At 52.7% G+C, this 15,392-nt stretch overlaps 1 protein-coding gene across 1 annotated transcript in view; it reads right to left on the reverse strand.

Annotated features, from left to right (window-relative positions):
* Positions 1–2,467: 2,467 nt before the first annotated feature.
* The window catches only part of Ece1 (endothelin converting enzyme 1), a gene marked incomplete at its 5' end in the record, with an annotated part of 50,837 nt that continues 37,912 nt past the window's right edge, over positions 2,468–15,392 (reverse strand). The window contains 8 exon segments of the mRNA XM_005394714.2: positions 2,468–4,799; positions 5,462–5,557; positions 7,852–8,042; positions 8,250–8,317; positions 8,930–9,040; positions 13,061–13,164; positions 14,746–14,823; positions 15,235–15,333. Coding sequence (XP_005394771.2) covers positions 4,623–4,799; positions 5,462–5,557; positions 7,852–8,042; positions 8,250–8,317; positions 8,930–9,040; positions 13,061–13,164; positions 14,746–14,823; positions 15,235–15,333 — 924 coding nt within the window.

Here is a 15,392-nt window from a genome sequence, read left to right on the forward strand (position 1 = left end):
GCCCAGGCTGGTCTCAAACTCACAACGATCCTCCTGCTTCAGCCTCTCAAGTGCTGGAATTATAGGCATGGGTGCCCCATCACACTAGGCTCCCTCTCCCCGCCTTATTTACACAAGCTTTGTTTCCATGTCTCCTTCTTTTTTTTTCTTTTCCCTTCCTTCCCTTCTCCCTCCCCACTTCCCCTATTCCCCTTCCCACCTGAATATTTTCTTCTTATCTCTCAATATCTATTATACATTTTAACCCTCATTTATGCTTTTGGTTTCTTACACCTGAGAAACAATGCAATATTTGAACATGTGTGTCTGGTTAATTTCATTTAAGGTTATGGTCTCAAGGGGCATCCATTTCCTAGAAAGGTCTCAAGTTTATCCTTCTTTACGGCACAGTAGAACTCCACTGTATTAAAAAAAATACATCTTCTGTATCCATTCATTGGTTGAAGAGGGTTTGGGCTGTTTTCAAGATTTAGCTATTACACACTGTGTCGCTATAAACGTGGGCGTGCACATACCACTGTGGTATGATGCTTTTAATTCTTTCAAGTAGAAACCAAGAAGAGGAATAGCTAGTCAAATGAACCTCTAGTCCTAGTTTTTTGAGGAATCTCCACACTGATTTCCACAGGGGTTGCACCCGTCTACATGCCCACCAACAGTGGAGAAGAGTTCCTTGTTTCCCCACAGCCCCACCAACATTTGTTATTGGTTGATTTCTTGATAATAGCTATTCTTTCTGGGGTGAGATAGAATCTCAGCATTGTTTTAATTTGCATCTTTCAAGACCAGCGGTGCTGAATTTTTTTCACATATTTATTTAGCATTTCTATTTCTTTATCTGAGACATATCTATTCATTACAGGTGTCCATTTTTGGACTGGGTCTTTAACTTTGGGGGATCTGATTTTTTTGAGTTCTTTATATATGTTAGATATTAGTCCTTTTTCTGAGAAAGAGCTGGCAAAATTTTTTTCCAATTCTATGGGTTGTCTCTTCACTCTGTTGGTGGTTTTTCCTGATGTGCAAAAGCATTTTAATAAGACAAGATTCCAGTTGTTAATTCTTTCTGACAGTTCCTATGTGATTGGGGTTAATAAAGTTCATAAAGTCTTTTCCTACCCCATGTCTTCAAAGAGTTCTACCTCTTCTGTCTTCCAGCATATTTAGTGTTTCTGTTTTAATATTTAGATCTTTGATCCACTGGGATTTTAGTTTAGTACATGGTGAGAGACATGGGTCTAGTTTTAGTCTTTGCCACGTGGAAAGTCAGTTTTTCCAGCACCATTTATTAAAGAGGCTATCTTTCTTCCAGTGAATGTGGTTGGCCCCTTTGTCAAAGATAAGGTGGCTGAGTGTGCCTGGAGTTGCGCTGCATCTTCTAATCTGTTCCATCGATCGCCTGGGTCTGTTTTTGCCACTACTGTGCTGTTTTTATCACAGTAGCTTTGTAGTATAATTTCAAGTCAGGGATTGTGATGCCCCTTGAATTGCTAAAAGAGGAAATTTGGACACAGGCACACAGGGTGAAGGCCACAGAGGTGAAGGCAGAGATGGGACACAGAGTGTTGGCAAGGCACCAAGAGTGGGGCAAGCGGCACACAGCAGATTCTCCCTCACAGCCCTTGGAGGGAACCAACCCTGCCAGCACCTGGATCTTAGACTTTTATCCTCCAGAACTGCAGGACTTTCTTTTCTTTTTGGTTTTTTTCCGGTACTGGGAATCAAACTCATGACCTTGTGCTTGCCAGGCAGGTGCTGTGCCGCTGAGCTAAATCCCCAGCCCCCAGAACTACAGGACGAAACACTGTGTTGTGTAAGCCCTAGAAAACTCATGCTCTGGTAGGGGATGGAAGCCTGTGTAAGCCCATCTGATCTGGAATGGGACATGAAGAAGGGCTTCCTAGAGGTGATGCCAAGTAGGGCACTGAAGGATGACTAGGAGTTTGTCAGGCAAAGAAGTCAGGGGAGAACACTCTCAGCAGAGGGGACAGCATGTGCCAAACCCAAGAGAAGGCTTTTCTTTGAACCTCTTTGAATTTCCCTACTCCCTACTTGTCCCAGCCTCTGAGATTGGGAAACTCCTCTGCTCCAAGACAAGGAAATCTGACATTTTCCTAGAGGCCGCAGGGGCTCCGGCAATGACAAGTGTCTTTCTCGCCAGCAGGGGCACTCAGGCAAGCACCTCGGTGAAGGAGTGGCTCTCTGCAGGCAGGAACAAGCTGGCATTCATCAAGGTTCAAAGGCTCTAACCTGGGCCGGGGATATAGCTCAGTGGCATAAGCGCCTGCCTGGCAAGTGCAAGGTTCTGAGTTCAATTCCCGGTAGCAGAAACAAAACAAAACAAAAAACAAACAGCCTCTACCCTGGGAGCAGCTAGAGCTGCTTGGGTGGGGCCAGGTGGGCAGCTCTCTGCTGGCTGGGGGTTCTCCCCAGCCCACCGTGGAAGGACAGACGCCTGGACACGTGGCCCGGTACAAGTACTTTATTTCAATTACAATAGTGCCACACCGAAACTACAGTAGCACAAAACATCATAATACAAAAAATAGATTCCCAACTCCAAACCCCAGGTCTGCGTACCCACAGAGAAGCCAGCCCACGGCTCCTGGGCCTAAGGGTGGCGGCTCGCATGCAGCTGCTTCTGCGTCCAGCACCTCCAGCCCCCGCCCCAACCCCCACCCCCAGCACAATGGGCACAATGACACTGGCTTCTCCATGGGGTGCTGACACTTTCCAGACTGTCCCCTCCGTGGGGAAGGCAGAGGGTGGAGGGAGAGGAGGTGCGGAGGGGACCAGGGCTGGGAAGGGCACACCACTATGTGGCTGGCACCAGGCTCCAGCTCCTTCCCTGGTTCCTGTCTTGTCTTGCCTCTGAAGAGCTACCAGGCCTTGAACTTGCCGGCGGTGCCCAGGAGCCTCGGATAAGGCTGCTTCCAACCCCCAGTCCTGCTCTGAGGCTGAGCCAAGGCTGGCAGGGCAGTCGCTGGACTGTCTGTACCTCATGGGCTGTCGGAGGGCCTGGCCAGGGGCACCGACTGTCCCTGGGGCTGGCCTCCCCTAGGCATGCCTCGAGGCCACACTGAGCTCCACCTGGTGCAGCCCAGGCCTCTCCTGTGGGAGAAGCTGTGGCCCCGGGGAGGGGATGGCATTCCTGATCCCCGACATGAGACATGCTGACTGCATAGGCTTGGGGGACCTTCCCCTCACAGCCTCTTCTGGCCAACAGCACCCAGAAAGAAAGAGAGAGCACGTCCAGCTACAGGTACTGTTTTGGTCCACCTCATGGGGCTTAAGGGGCTACAGCCTACAGCAAGTTCAGGGTGGCTGACTCTTGACACTCAGACCCGCTGCCATGGGGGCGGTGAGGGGCGGCCCTGTGGGCACCAGGAGCAAGGGTTCCAGTCAGGACACTTGGGGGTCCGCTGAGGAGGCTAAGGGCCTCAGGGGCAGGGCTTTCTCCTTGGTGGCACGCGGGGGCCACAGCCTCAATAATAATAAGGCACTGGTGAGCCGGCCCTGGACCAGGCCAGGCCGGTGTGGGACAGAGGTGGGAGCTCGGAGGGAGGGAGGCCCAGACCTTGCAGGAGACTAGAGCTGAGGCCCCTTTTCTCCTTCCCCTGGGAAGAGGAGCAGCAAGGCAGGCCCCGAAGTAGCTGGAATGAGAGGATTGCTACAGAGAGGCAACGGGTCCCTGGGACAGACACGGGGTGAGCAGCAGAGGGGGACAGGAAGGGACATCTATGCAGAGCAGTGCACCTGATGTGGGGGTCGGCCCACTGGGTGACAGGGTCCTTGGGCACTCTCCGCTCGTGCTCAAGGGCCCTGACCTGGCCTCATTCTGCTGCGGCCACCAATCCCCTGCTGCGACATTGGGATCAGACCTTCCTTGCTGGGGTTCCCATGGTTGGACCCCGGGGGTAGGGGCTGTGCCACAAGCAGGGACCCCAGCTGGCTCCTCCCTCTGCCTGGCCCCCAGTGTCCTGTCTGTGCGGGTGAAGGCAGAAGCTCGGCTCGCGTACTCCAAGGGCTGAGGCAGCTCTATCTGGGGACCCGCTCAGCAGCCTGGGGGCCCCTGCCTCAGCCCAGCCTCCAAGTGAGGGGTACCTCAGTGGGGGCTTCCTTTGTCCACAGGTTATTTAGAAAAACAGAACATAATAAATATACCAATCCTTTCCTTAAAAAAAAAAAGTGTTTTAAATGCATTTTTTTCCCTGAAGATTTCCAGTGTATTCCACAATGTTTAAAAAATAGTTTCCCCAAAAATATATCTTTAAAGCATTTGACACAGTGGTGCTTGTGGTATATCTGGTGCTGGATGTGGGTGAAGGGCTGAGTCCCATCACCCTTGTCGGTGTGGGGCCCAGGCCCGGCGAACACCAGCCCGACACCCGGAAGTCGCTAAGTTGGCACACAGGTGCCCGGGATGACAGGTCTTCATGGGGATCAATCTTAGGTAATGCTGAGAACGTCCATCTCGGGCAGCAAGGTGACAGCTACAATCTCTCCATGTAGGGAAGGGGGCTGGGCCGTGCCCTGGAGGCCAGCGGGAGGGGGCGCCTCACCCCCAGGACTTGTCCTTGGCCCCTTCCCCTCCTCCGCCTCGGCTCCCTGCGCTTCGCCCCTTACCAGACCTCACACTTGTGACGCGGGTTCATGGGTGAGCCAGGCGGGCAGTGGAAGTGTTCTGAGAACTCCTTGGAATTGGAGAGGGAGCCGATGACCCGGAAGCGGGAGGGGCTGTGGGGGTCGGTGATGAGGCCCTCGTGGGAGCTCTCTGGCGTGCGGACTGAGCACCAGACCTGGGGGAGTAACAGGGAGAAGCTGGGGTCACTGCGGGGCCCTGAGGCCACCAGATTGGGCCCATCATAGCAGCTGAACGAGCCCCTCCCCTTGGTCCTGGGGTCCCAGGACGTCAGCAGGGCCTTCCAGGTGGGCAAGGCGGAGCCAGGGGCCGGCGTGCCCCCACACCTGCACCTTATGCAGATGCCACCATGCTGAGTCCCCACCCAGCCACAGCGGGGTCTGTTTGTCTGATGCATCTGCCTTGGGTTTCATCTGAACTGGAGATTCTGCCTGAAGACCACTTTGAAAACCTGGGTCCTGCCTCATATTTCCGGGACGCGATGCTCTGTCTAAGGGCCCGGTAGGTCCGGGAGCCAGCCGAAGGCCATCGGCTGAAAGCCAGCTCCAGGGGCAACATGCTATATCTTCAGTTTAAGAAATTTCTAGAACCCCAGAACCAGAAGGGAGCTTGGCAATCACCTACTGGACACAGGACGCTTTTGTCAGCGCTCCTGGTCTCTCCCGGAGCCTCCGAGAGCCGGAAGCTCGCCCGCCTGCCAGGGAATGTCCCGAGGACAGTGTGACAAGTGCGGAACTTGCCTGCGGCTCCACAGCTCTGCGCCCTGGACCCTGTGATGGCCGAATGCACCTGCATTCGGCGTTGTGCCCTAGGACTCACCTGCGCAAAGCCCAGGAAGAAGAGCTGGTTATTGGTGAGGCCCAGCGTGGGCAGCGTCTCCTCGGCCCCATTCTTCTTCACCCAGTTCTGGTACGCCTGGCAGGGCAGGGCGCAGAGTCAGTGCAGGGGCTGGGCGAGGCTGGGGGAAGCCGCACCCGGTGGGGCAGGTCTGCCTGGGGGAGCCTTTCCTTTCCCTGCTCTCACCCCCAAGTGGGCACGTTCAGCCCAGTGGCCTAAAACACCAGCTCAGAGCTGACGGCTCTCAAATTTACACTCCCGGCTCCAGCCTCTTCCCTGATTTAGAGAGTCAGCTGCCAAGCTGGACATCCAAGCTGCATCTCACACTTACTGTGACGTAAATAGGACAGTGAGTGCGTGTGTGTGCACGCGCATACCCACACACACAGTTTCCCCATCACAGCAGATACTACGGCCATCTACCATCTACCTAGTCACTCGGGCCAAAAGACCCAGAATTCCTCTTCAGTTCTTCTTTCTCAGTGAAAGGAAACATCCTAAATCTAACCCCTTCCTACCACTTCCCTTACTGCAGTCTTGCCTGGTCCCCTGGACTCACAAGGACCTGATTCTGACCCCGTCCCACACAACAGCCTAAGTGGGCCTCTTAGAGCGGCTTGGTGTACTTCCGTGAGAGCCGGAGTGATGCTTCCAGCTCTGGGCTAACAGTCCCTGTGGCAACCATTCAGCTCTGCTTGGTTTGCAGTACCGGGACTGAACCCAGGGCCTTCACACTGACCTATATTCCCAGCCCTTTTTATTTTTTAGTTTGAGATAGGATCTTGTTACGTGGCTAAACTTCCTAGGCTGGTTCAAACTTGCAGTCCTCCTGCCTCAGCCTCCCACCGTGTGGGGATTAAAGGCTTGTGCCTCCACACTTGGTTGCAACTCTGCTTCTAGTGCAGAAGGAGCCACACAGAGCATGTGAACAAAGGAGGGTAGCTGTATCCCCCAAGACTTCATGAAAACAGGCTGACGGCTGGATTTGGCCCGCAGGTTTGCGGATCTGTTTTCAAGGATAAGTTAGATCATGTCATTCTTCTCCTTGGGGGCCCTGCAGGGACATGCCACTGTAAACAAGGGAATCCAAGCCCTGTCCTGGGCCACAGAGCGGGAAGGCCCCAGTCTCGGCCCTCTCTTGGCCTCACACCCCTTCCTCTCCACCCTTCCCCTTCCTCCTGTCTGAGAATGAGCCAGACTCCCATCCCCCTCATGGACTCTGCACCTGCTCTTCCTTCTGCTGAGGCTATTTCTCCAGTTTCTCCTGCCTTTTATCAAACATCGTTCCCTCAGGAGGCCAGCTCTCCTCTCCCCCTCCCGCTACTCATCACTTCGTGCTGTTTTCTATTGTTTGAGACAGGGTCTTGCTCTGTAGTTCACGCTGGTTTCAAACTTGGGTCAATTCTCCTGCCTCAGCCTCCTGAGGGATGGGATTATGGGCATGTGCCATCATGCCCTGCTACTTTTTTGTGTGTGTGTTCCTGAGGCAGGGTCTTGCTATGCAGTTCAGGCTGGCCTTCAGTTCACTTTGTAGCCCCAGCTGGCTTTGAACTTGCAGTGATCCTCCTGCCTCAGCCTCCCAACTATTGGAATTACAGGTGTGTCTTTTTCTGTTTTTGAGACAGGATCTCTCGATGTAGTTGAGGCTGGCCCTGAACTCACTACATACCCTCTAGCTTGAGGTAATCATCCTGCCTCAGCCTCTTGAGTGCTGGGATTACAAGTGTGCACTGCCATGCCCAACAGGTATTCTGCTCTTACTGTCACAGGGGAAACTTGGTGCTGCTCTGATAGGTAGTCTCCTCCCCCTCCACCTCAGCTGGCATCTTTGTTTGTTTGTTTGTTTGTTTTTCTGTTTTTTTGTTTTTTTTTTTCCGGTACCGGGAATCAAACTCACGACCTTGTGCTTGCCAGGCAGGAGCTGTGTGGCTGAGCTAAATCCCCAGCCCCTCAGCTGGCATCTCTGAGAGCCTCTGTGAGTCAGGCCTATGTCCATGTCATCTCGTCTGACCATCCCAGTGACCCAATGGCACAGGTGTCAGGGATGCACAGCTAGCAAACAGGTATTCAGGAGGACTTGAACCCAGAACTGGTTTCATATCTGGTGTCCTGCTGCCTCCCAGGTGCCTGCTGCCTGACATGGTGGTGGCTTCCCTTTAGAGAAGGCTGCAAGAACCTGCAGGCAGCCCAGGCCAGCCCTTCCCCGCCTCAGTCAGGCAGGCTCTGTGCAGCTGAGCTCTGCATAGAACCTCAGCACCCTCACTGCTCAGATGTGGAAACTGAGGCATGCAGAGCTGCTGCGGCTTGCCTGGGGTATCTATACTGGGCCTCCATGTGGGGACCTGGCCGGGCAGCGCAGGGGATGCACGTACCCGATAGGCCGCCTTGAGGCCCCCGTTGTCGGCGATGTTCTCCCCGAGCGTGTGGCGGCCGTTCACGGGCTCCCCGTTCACGCTGTAGTTGCTGTACTGCTCCACCATGCACTCCGTCTGTTGCTTGAAGGCCTCCACCGAGGAGTTCTTCCACCAGGGCCGGAGGTTGCCATCCTTGTCATACTCCCGTCCTGCGTGGAGCAGGGAGAGGCACACTGGGACCCCTGTTCCGCATCAGCCACCTCAGCCCAGCCCATCCGGCGCGGGAGGATGGAGGAGTGAGGCCCAGCACGGGGTCCGTGGAGCCCACACCCCAGGATCCCGGGGCAGGCGCAGCCTCAGCAGGGGATGAGGAAGCCGACGGGCTGTGTCTGAAGGGGACCACGCGGTACCCGTACCTTGGTCATCAAAAGCATGCGTCAGCTCGTGGCCCACGACAACACCGATGCCACCAAAGTTCAAGGCCCTGGGGGTGGTGAGGCACAGAGTGAGGGTGATGCCTCAGGAGGGCCTTTGGTTTTTGCTCTGCATCTGACCTTTGCTTCCTGGCCCGGGCCACGGCAGAGTCCTGCAGGGCTCTGTGGGGATGTGGCCCTGCAGCTGATGCAAGCTGGGAGCCGTGGCCAGGGCCTCCCTTCAGCTATCTCAGCAGAGCCGGGCGAGGTAACAGCGGAGCAAATGAGGCTGGGAACAGCCATTACTTTGCCCTAGTGCCACGCAGTCATCCAACAGCTGAGCTGGGGCTCGAACCCAGGACCGTGCAGATCTCACTTCTGGGATGGTGCCCTTGTCCCTCCCATGTCTCCAGCGCTGACTGCATTCAAACACTGCTGGGAGCAATGTCTCCCCCACCTGGGGCACCTGTCCCCACCTGGCTCTGAGCCAGGTGACTCTGGGGGGAGTGGACGGGGTGGGAGCTGTTTCCTCCACACCCCTCTCAATGCCAGGCCATCTGGGCCACCAGGCACAGATGGTGCAGTGAGACTGGCTGGCTGAGTGGCCGGCCAGGGGTACAGGGCCAGGCTGGGGCCACCAAGGTCGAGGAAGGAGCTCGAGCCACAGCACCAGAGACACCTACTTGGGCGAGGAGCGAGTGTAGAATGGCGCCTGCAGGATCCCGGCTGGAAACACAATCTCGTTCTTGGTGGGCGAGTAGTAAGCATTCACCATGGGGGGCGTCATGCTCCACCTGCAGCAACAGGCAGGCGCAGATGTCAGGGCTGGCGCAGGGAGAGGCTGTGGGGACACTCATATCTTGAGCCTTAAAAAAACATGGGTTCTCTCTAGCCCAGGGGCACCTAAGTACAAGGATATCCAGAGCAGACTGTGTATAAATAAGGAACTGGTTAAATCACACAGTACAATATCGAGGCTCAGGATGGCCCATAGCAAGCAAGACGGTCCATCACACATGGAACAGGCCTCCCTGCTGAGGCTCAACCTGAGTCTAACAGCCATTCTCCAAGTGTGGCGTGTGGTCCCCAAGACCCCTCCAGTGGGTCCACGACACCAAGCCATGTTTACAAGAATATTAAGACGCTGACATCTGCAAGATGGTGCAAAAGCAGTGGGGGACAAAGCTGTTGGAGGCTAAGCAGGAGTCCAAGTAGGTCCAAGAGTCCCCAAATCGTTCCCCAGCAGGTCCTCCAGTGAAAACCACCTCTAACCCCAGCACAGAGGGAGGCTGAGGCAGGAGGACTGCAAGTTTAAGTGCAGTCTGAGCAATTTAGTGACTGAGAGCGTGTCTCAGATAAAAAATTTTGAAAAGGGCTGGGGACGTAGTGCAGTGCAAAGTCCCTGGGTTCAGTCGCTGGTACTACAAACAAAACAAAACAAGAACACCACACTGTTTTCCCTCAGAACACTCTGAAAGTAGCACGATTTTTAATCCCACTAAATCTGGACCTCTGAGTAAAGTCTTTTTAATATTTCATGTGGCCAAGTGGAAACACCCATATGGCATGTCTCTGTATAGGACACCATTTGTACTCTTATTTATTTATTTATTTATTTTATTTTATTTCGGTACTGGGAATCGAACTCAGGACTTTGTGCTTACCAGGAAGGTGCATCCCCGGCCTCCATTTGTACTTTTAGGGTGACTGACAAACTGTGGAATTTTGGACTTAGATATTGGACCGACATTTTCTTGAAAATGTATAAAGTGAGCTTATTATCTCTACGAAAAGGCCAGATATATCATTTGTTGCCAATGATAAAAATTTAAGATTTCAAGCCGGGTGTGATGGTGCACACCTGTAATCCTATCACTTGGGAGGCTGAGGCAGGAGGATCCTTGTGAGTTTGAGGCCAGCCTGGACTACAAAGTGAGCTCAAGGCCAGCCTGAACTGCATAGCGAGACCCTGTCTCAAAAAGACAAAAAAAAAAGGACCAAAAAAAATTTTAAGATTTCAAAAAAACCTGAAGCTTCAAATGAAAGTTAATTTTTTTGAATAAAAAAAATTTTCTTTGAGACAGCATCTCACTGTGTAGCCCAAGCTGGCCTCAAACTCAAGGTGATTCTCCTGCCTCAGCCTCCCAAGGGCTGGGATTATAGGTGTGCGCCACCGCCTTCAGCTGAAATTAAATATTTGAAAAACCTGGATTAGTTACCACAAACCTAGCTGCTTCCTTGTACTTAAAGGCTTTTCTCAGCTGGTTGTTGTGGTGCACAACTGTGATCCTAGCTACTCAGGAGGCTGAGGCAGGCAGATTGCAAGCTTGAGCCTAGCCTGGACATCTTAGTGAGATACTGTCTTAAAATTTAAAAATTAAAAGGCTGGGGTATGTAGCAGGAATGTGACACAGCACCCATGGGTTTGATCCCTAGTACCTTTTTTTGTTTGTTTTTGTTTTTTTGAGACAGGGTCTCACTATGTATTTCAGGCTGACCTTGAACTCACTATGTAGTTCCAGGTTGGCCAGGAACTCGTGGTGATTCACCTGCCTCTGCCTCCCAAGTGTTGGGATCATAGGCATATGCCACTGTGCCTGGCTCCAGTACATTCAAAAAAAAGACTTTTCCAGGGCTGGGGTGTATCTAAGTGGTAGATTGTTTGCCTAACACATACAAGACATTGGGTTCAACCCTCAGCAGATGCATAAAAAAAGTTTGCAAAAAGTAAAACAATGTCTCAGGGGCTGGGGATTTAGCTCAGCGGCAAAAGTGCCTGCCTGGCAAGCGCAAGGTCGTGAGTTCGGTTCCCGGTACCGGAGAAAAACCAAAAACAAAAAAAGCAAAAAAAGTAAAACAATGTCTCTCTTCATTAAATTTTCTTTAGAAAGTATTTTTCATAAAAATTGATATAATCCACATAAACAAAAAAGCTTTATGGGATTCTTTTTCATTTGTTTTGAGACAGGTGCTTGCTATAAAGTTCAGGCTGGCCTTGAACACAATGTGTAGACCAGGCTGGTATTGAACTCATGGTGATCCTCCTGCCTCAGCCTCGAAAGTGCTGGGATTATAGATATGAGGTACCATAACTGGCTCAATTTTGTTTTTTTTTGAGACAGGGTCTTGCTATGTAGTTCAGGATAGCCTTGAACTCACTATGTAGCCCAGGGGGCCTCGAACCGTGGCCAGGTGATCCTCCTGTCTCAGCCTCCTGAGTGCTGGGATTACAAGTATATACTACCACCTGGCTTCAATTTTTTTAAGGATATAGAAGCGTACACTAAAAAGTTTGAAACTAACAGCACAATGTAATGAAATATTTGGCATTTCAGTTATTTTCCTGGTGCAGAGAGGAATGGAAGCAAGACATATGATGTTTTCTCGAAGAGCAGAGACAATCACTCTGTCTCGTCCTGATAATCCCCACAGAGACAGGTCAAGGAATGTAAAAATCTTGAGAAATGTGCTGTGTGGTGATACACACCTGTAGTCCCAGCTACTTGGGAGACTGAGGCAAAAGGACTATTTAAGCCCAAGAGTTCAAGGCCAGCTGGGTAACTCAGTGAGACCTCATCTCAAAAAACAAAACAAAACAAAAACTACTGAGAAACTTGAAAATTCTATTTACATTTAAATAACCATGGGTACATAATGGGTAAAGGAAAGATAAACTTTTTGTGAGGTAAGATCTAGCTATGTAGCTGAAGCTGATCTCAAACTCACAGGCTCAAGCAACCCTCCTTCCTCAGACTCCAGAGCAGCCGGGGTTACAGGTGTGTACCACTGCGCCCACCAGGAGGCAGAATTTAAGTGAAAAAATTTAAGTTAAAATTTAAAAACCCACATAAACTGTCTGGCGCACCAAAACCCTACTCTGAAGGTGAAAGGCACCGCCTTGTACATTTGGGGGAGGAGACCCAGGTTGACCAGATGGAGGAAAAAAACTTGGGTGGTGGTGGTGGGGGGGGGGGATGTTTGAATCTTTGTTCCCCACGAGGGGGAGCCAGAGGCAAAGAGAAGTTGCTTCACCTTTTTGTACGATTTGCAAAATGAGGCCTAGTCCTGGGCTGACTATCTCTGACTTTTCTTTTTTGCGGGGTGGGGGTACTGGGAATTGAGCTCAGGACATTGTGCTTGCCAGGCAGGCGCTTGTGCTGCTGAGCTCTATCCCGGGACCTATCTCTGACTTTTCTGAGGGGACTGTTTGGATTTTTTTTTTTGAAAAACCCAGGTATTACTCCAGGTTATTCTGATTTATGAAGGTCAAACAAACACTCTCTACCCCACTGAGCTCGACCCCTGGCCCAGATGGTTATGGTTTTTGAAAATGTTCTGCAGGGAGTGCTGAGCCCAGTGAGGTTCAGGGCTCATCCAGAACCTTCCCCAGGCTTCCGTGGGAAACCTGTCCCCAAGGAGCCAGCACTCCTGTTCCTGAGAAGTTATGGGACCCTAGCCGTGGAGGAGGGCCTGGCCCTCCCAAGAAGTTCTCACATCTGATTGTCACCATAGCCTTAGAAGGGCTCCTTCCAGCCTACTCTACAGACAAATGAAAGGAAGGCTGTGAACGCCGAGGCCATCGAACGGCACACGGTGTCACGTACACTCAGCAGCAGAGGCCTGGCTCACTCTGCCAACAGGCCGGGTGCACAACCTGGGGCCTGTAGCAGCCCCTGGCTGGGACCCAAGTTGGCACTGGTTTCATCAGAAAAGTGGGATAATGACAGTCTCCACTCCTCAGAGGGCTCTCGGGACCGTGTGTCCCCGTGTGTTGGGAGGAGCCAGCGCCTTCCCGGCAGGGCCCAGGGACTCACTGATCTCTGTTGGGCGCTTTCCTGAGCTGGTCGGCGGTGACCCTCCATGAGAAGTTGAAAAATCGCATGGCGTTCTCAAAATAGAGGTCTGGAACTGCGGTGTACTGGGAAAAGGGAAACAGAGGCACAGGTCACAGCGCACCCAGGCGGGGTGCAACTTCCTAGAGCCAAGGAAACTGAGGTGCCACAAGGCTAGGGATGCTCTGCAGGCCCAGGGCTCAGGGCTGCTGGCTGGGGCTCCCCCCTCAGCCTTCAGTCTGCTGGGGCTGCCACTAGCCCTCCCCTTCAAGGACACAACAAGGACACTTCTTCACTCGGGGTGCCCACAGTGTGACAGGGACGCCCCTGCAGCAGCACCTGGGCCTTAGGCAAGAAACAACTATCTCAGTGCTGTCTGACAGGCTCTATACCACGCTGGCTAACAGGGTAGACTCTAGTGACAGGTGGTTATTGGGCCTTTTGAATGTGCTAGTGTGGCCTTTAAATTTTAATTTAACTTTTAATTAATTAAATAGCCCTCTGCAGCCACCAGCTACCACCCTGGACAGCACAGATGCACTGCACTGCATTGAGCCGGAACCTTTCTCAAGCAGCACCACACATCTTCCCCTGCTGCCAGGCTCCAGGCTCTGACTTAAATCCCCTGCACATCTTTCTGCCTCTGCTACACACCGGGCCCTCATGGAGACCCTGATCCCGTGGGTACTGCCCGGGCTACCTCCAGGAGCCCCCATCTTGCATCCTGACCCCGCAGCATCTTAAATTAATCTCATGGAATAAGGCTGTAAGAATGAGTCTCGTGTTCCCAGAAGCAATTTTGGATGTTCTTAGGCTTTAAATATAACCACGACACGAGGTTATTATAATTTCAGCAATGCCTGAATCCACACACTGCAATCATGAGAAGAGACAGAACTTTCTCATCTGGGACAAAAGCACAATCCATTTAAAGGACGGGTGACTTGCCGGAAGTTCTAACCAGCAGGGATGCAGCAATTACCCTTGTTCTCGAAATTAAGTTTAAAAATGTGCTTGAGGCTTATTCTTCCTCTTTCCTGCTAGTGTTTAAAGTCAGAATCAGAGGTTCAGTGTTTGAGAGGGTGGTGAAGGACCCCAGAGACAGGAGGCAACTTGGGGATGGGTGCAGGCAGCTTTTACTGCACTGTGATGTTTTAGGGTCATCACTTCTTCCTGCAGCTTGAGGATCTGTATCTCTTCTCTCCTCTCCCCTCCTCTCCCCTCCTCTCTGTTCTTCTCCTCTCCTTTCCCCTCCCCTGCCAACCACTCCCCCTCCTTTTCCTTCTTGTTGTGCTGGGCATTGAACCCAGGGCCTTGTGCATGCTAAGCATACTCCATACCACTGTGCTACAACCCTCGCCCACCTTCCCTTCTCTTCCACTCATTCTGTGGAGTGATCATTTCTAGTGGACACGCAGCACATGCTCTGCATGGGCACTGCCTGTTGCCAGATGGTAGTTCCAGGGAGGCAGGGCTTCCAGCTGATCCCGGAGACGAAGGACCAAGCAATGGCTTCCTCATGCCCAACCCACTGTCAGGCCTTCCCCCCCATCACCTTGAGAAGTCCACAGCCATGCTGCCTCCAGCCACCAACCTGGACCCAGCCCCATGCGGCCCTTTCCCAAGTGGGCACCTGGGATGCAAAGGGGCAGGCGGAAGCCACTCACATCATTGAACACCTTGTCCAGCTCCTTGGGGTCCATGATGAAGTTGGGGTAGCCTATCATGTTGTAGATGGCATCTGCCTGGACGGGAGGGGCACGAGAGGAAGTGAGCACCCAGCAATGATTCCCCTTTGGCCCACCCTCTGCCTGTCTACCAGGTCACTTCCCCAAGAGAAGCTGCTATGATCTGAATGTGTCCCCAGCACATGTGTTGGACGCTTCATCCCCAGTGCCGTGTGCAGAGCTGGGGCTTGTAAGCTGGCACTGGGTCCTGAGGCTCTGCCCTCAGGCAGGGTTCAGGTGGGAGTGGGGTAGTTATCACAGGAGTGGGTTCCTGGCCTCCTGCCATGGGATGTCCACACAGTCACCACCAAGTCAGGGACCTCAGGCTGTCCCCATCCAGCTAGGCCTAGTTCACGAGGCAGGACAGCATCCCTGCGTGCTCCCGGATGGAACTAGTGTCTCCCTCCTCCACCTGCGGCACAGCCTCACCTTCTCCTTGGCCGATTTCCGGGTGTCTTCATCCATCCACTTCAGGGTGCTCAGGCTCTCCTCAAACGCCTTCTTGATCTCCAGGATTATCTCGCTGGCCTGAGGAGACAGGAAGGGCTGGGTGCTGGGCTCAGCTAGACCAGTGAGGCCCCCTGCCG

Source organism: Chinchilla lanigera, unplaced genomic scaffold (assembly GCF_000276665.1).
Source record: "Chinchilla lanigera isolate Chin_1 unplaced genomic scaffold, ChiLan1.0 scaffold00051, whole genome shotgun sequence".
In the NCBI taxonomy this organism is placed as follows: Eukaryota; Metazoa; Chordata; class Mammalia; order Rodentia; family Chinchillidae; genus Chinchilla; species Chinchilla lanigera.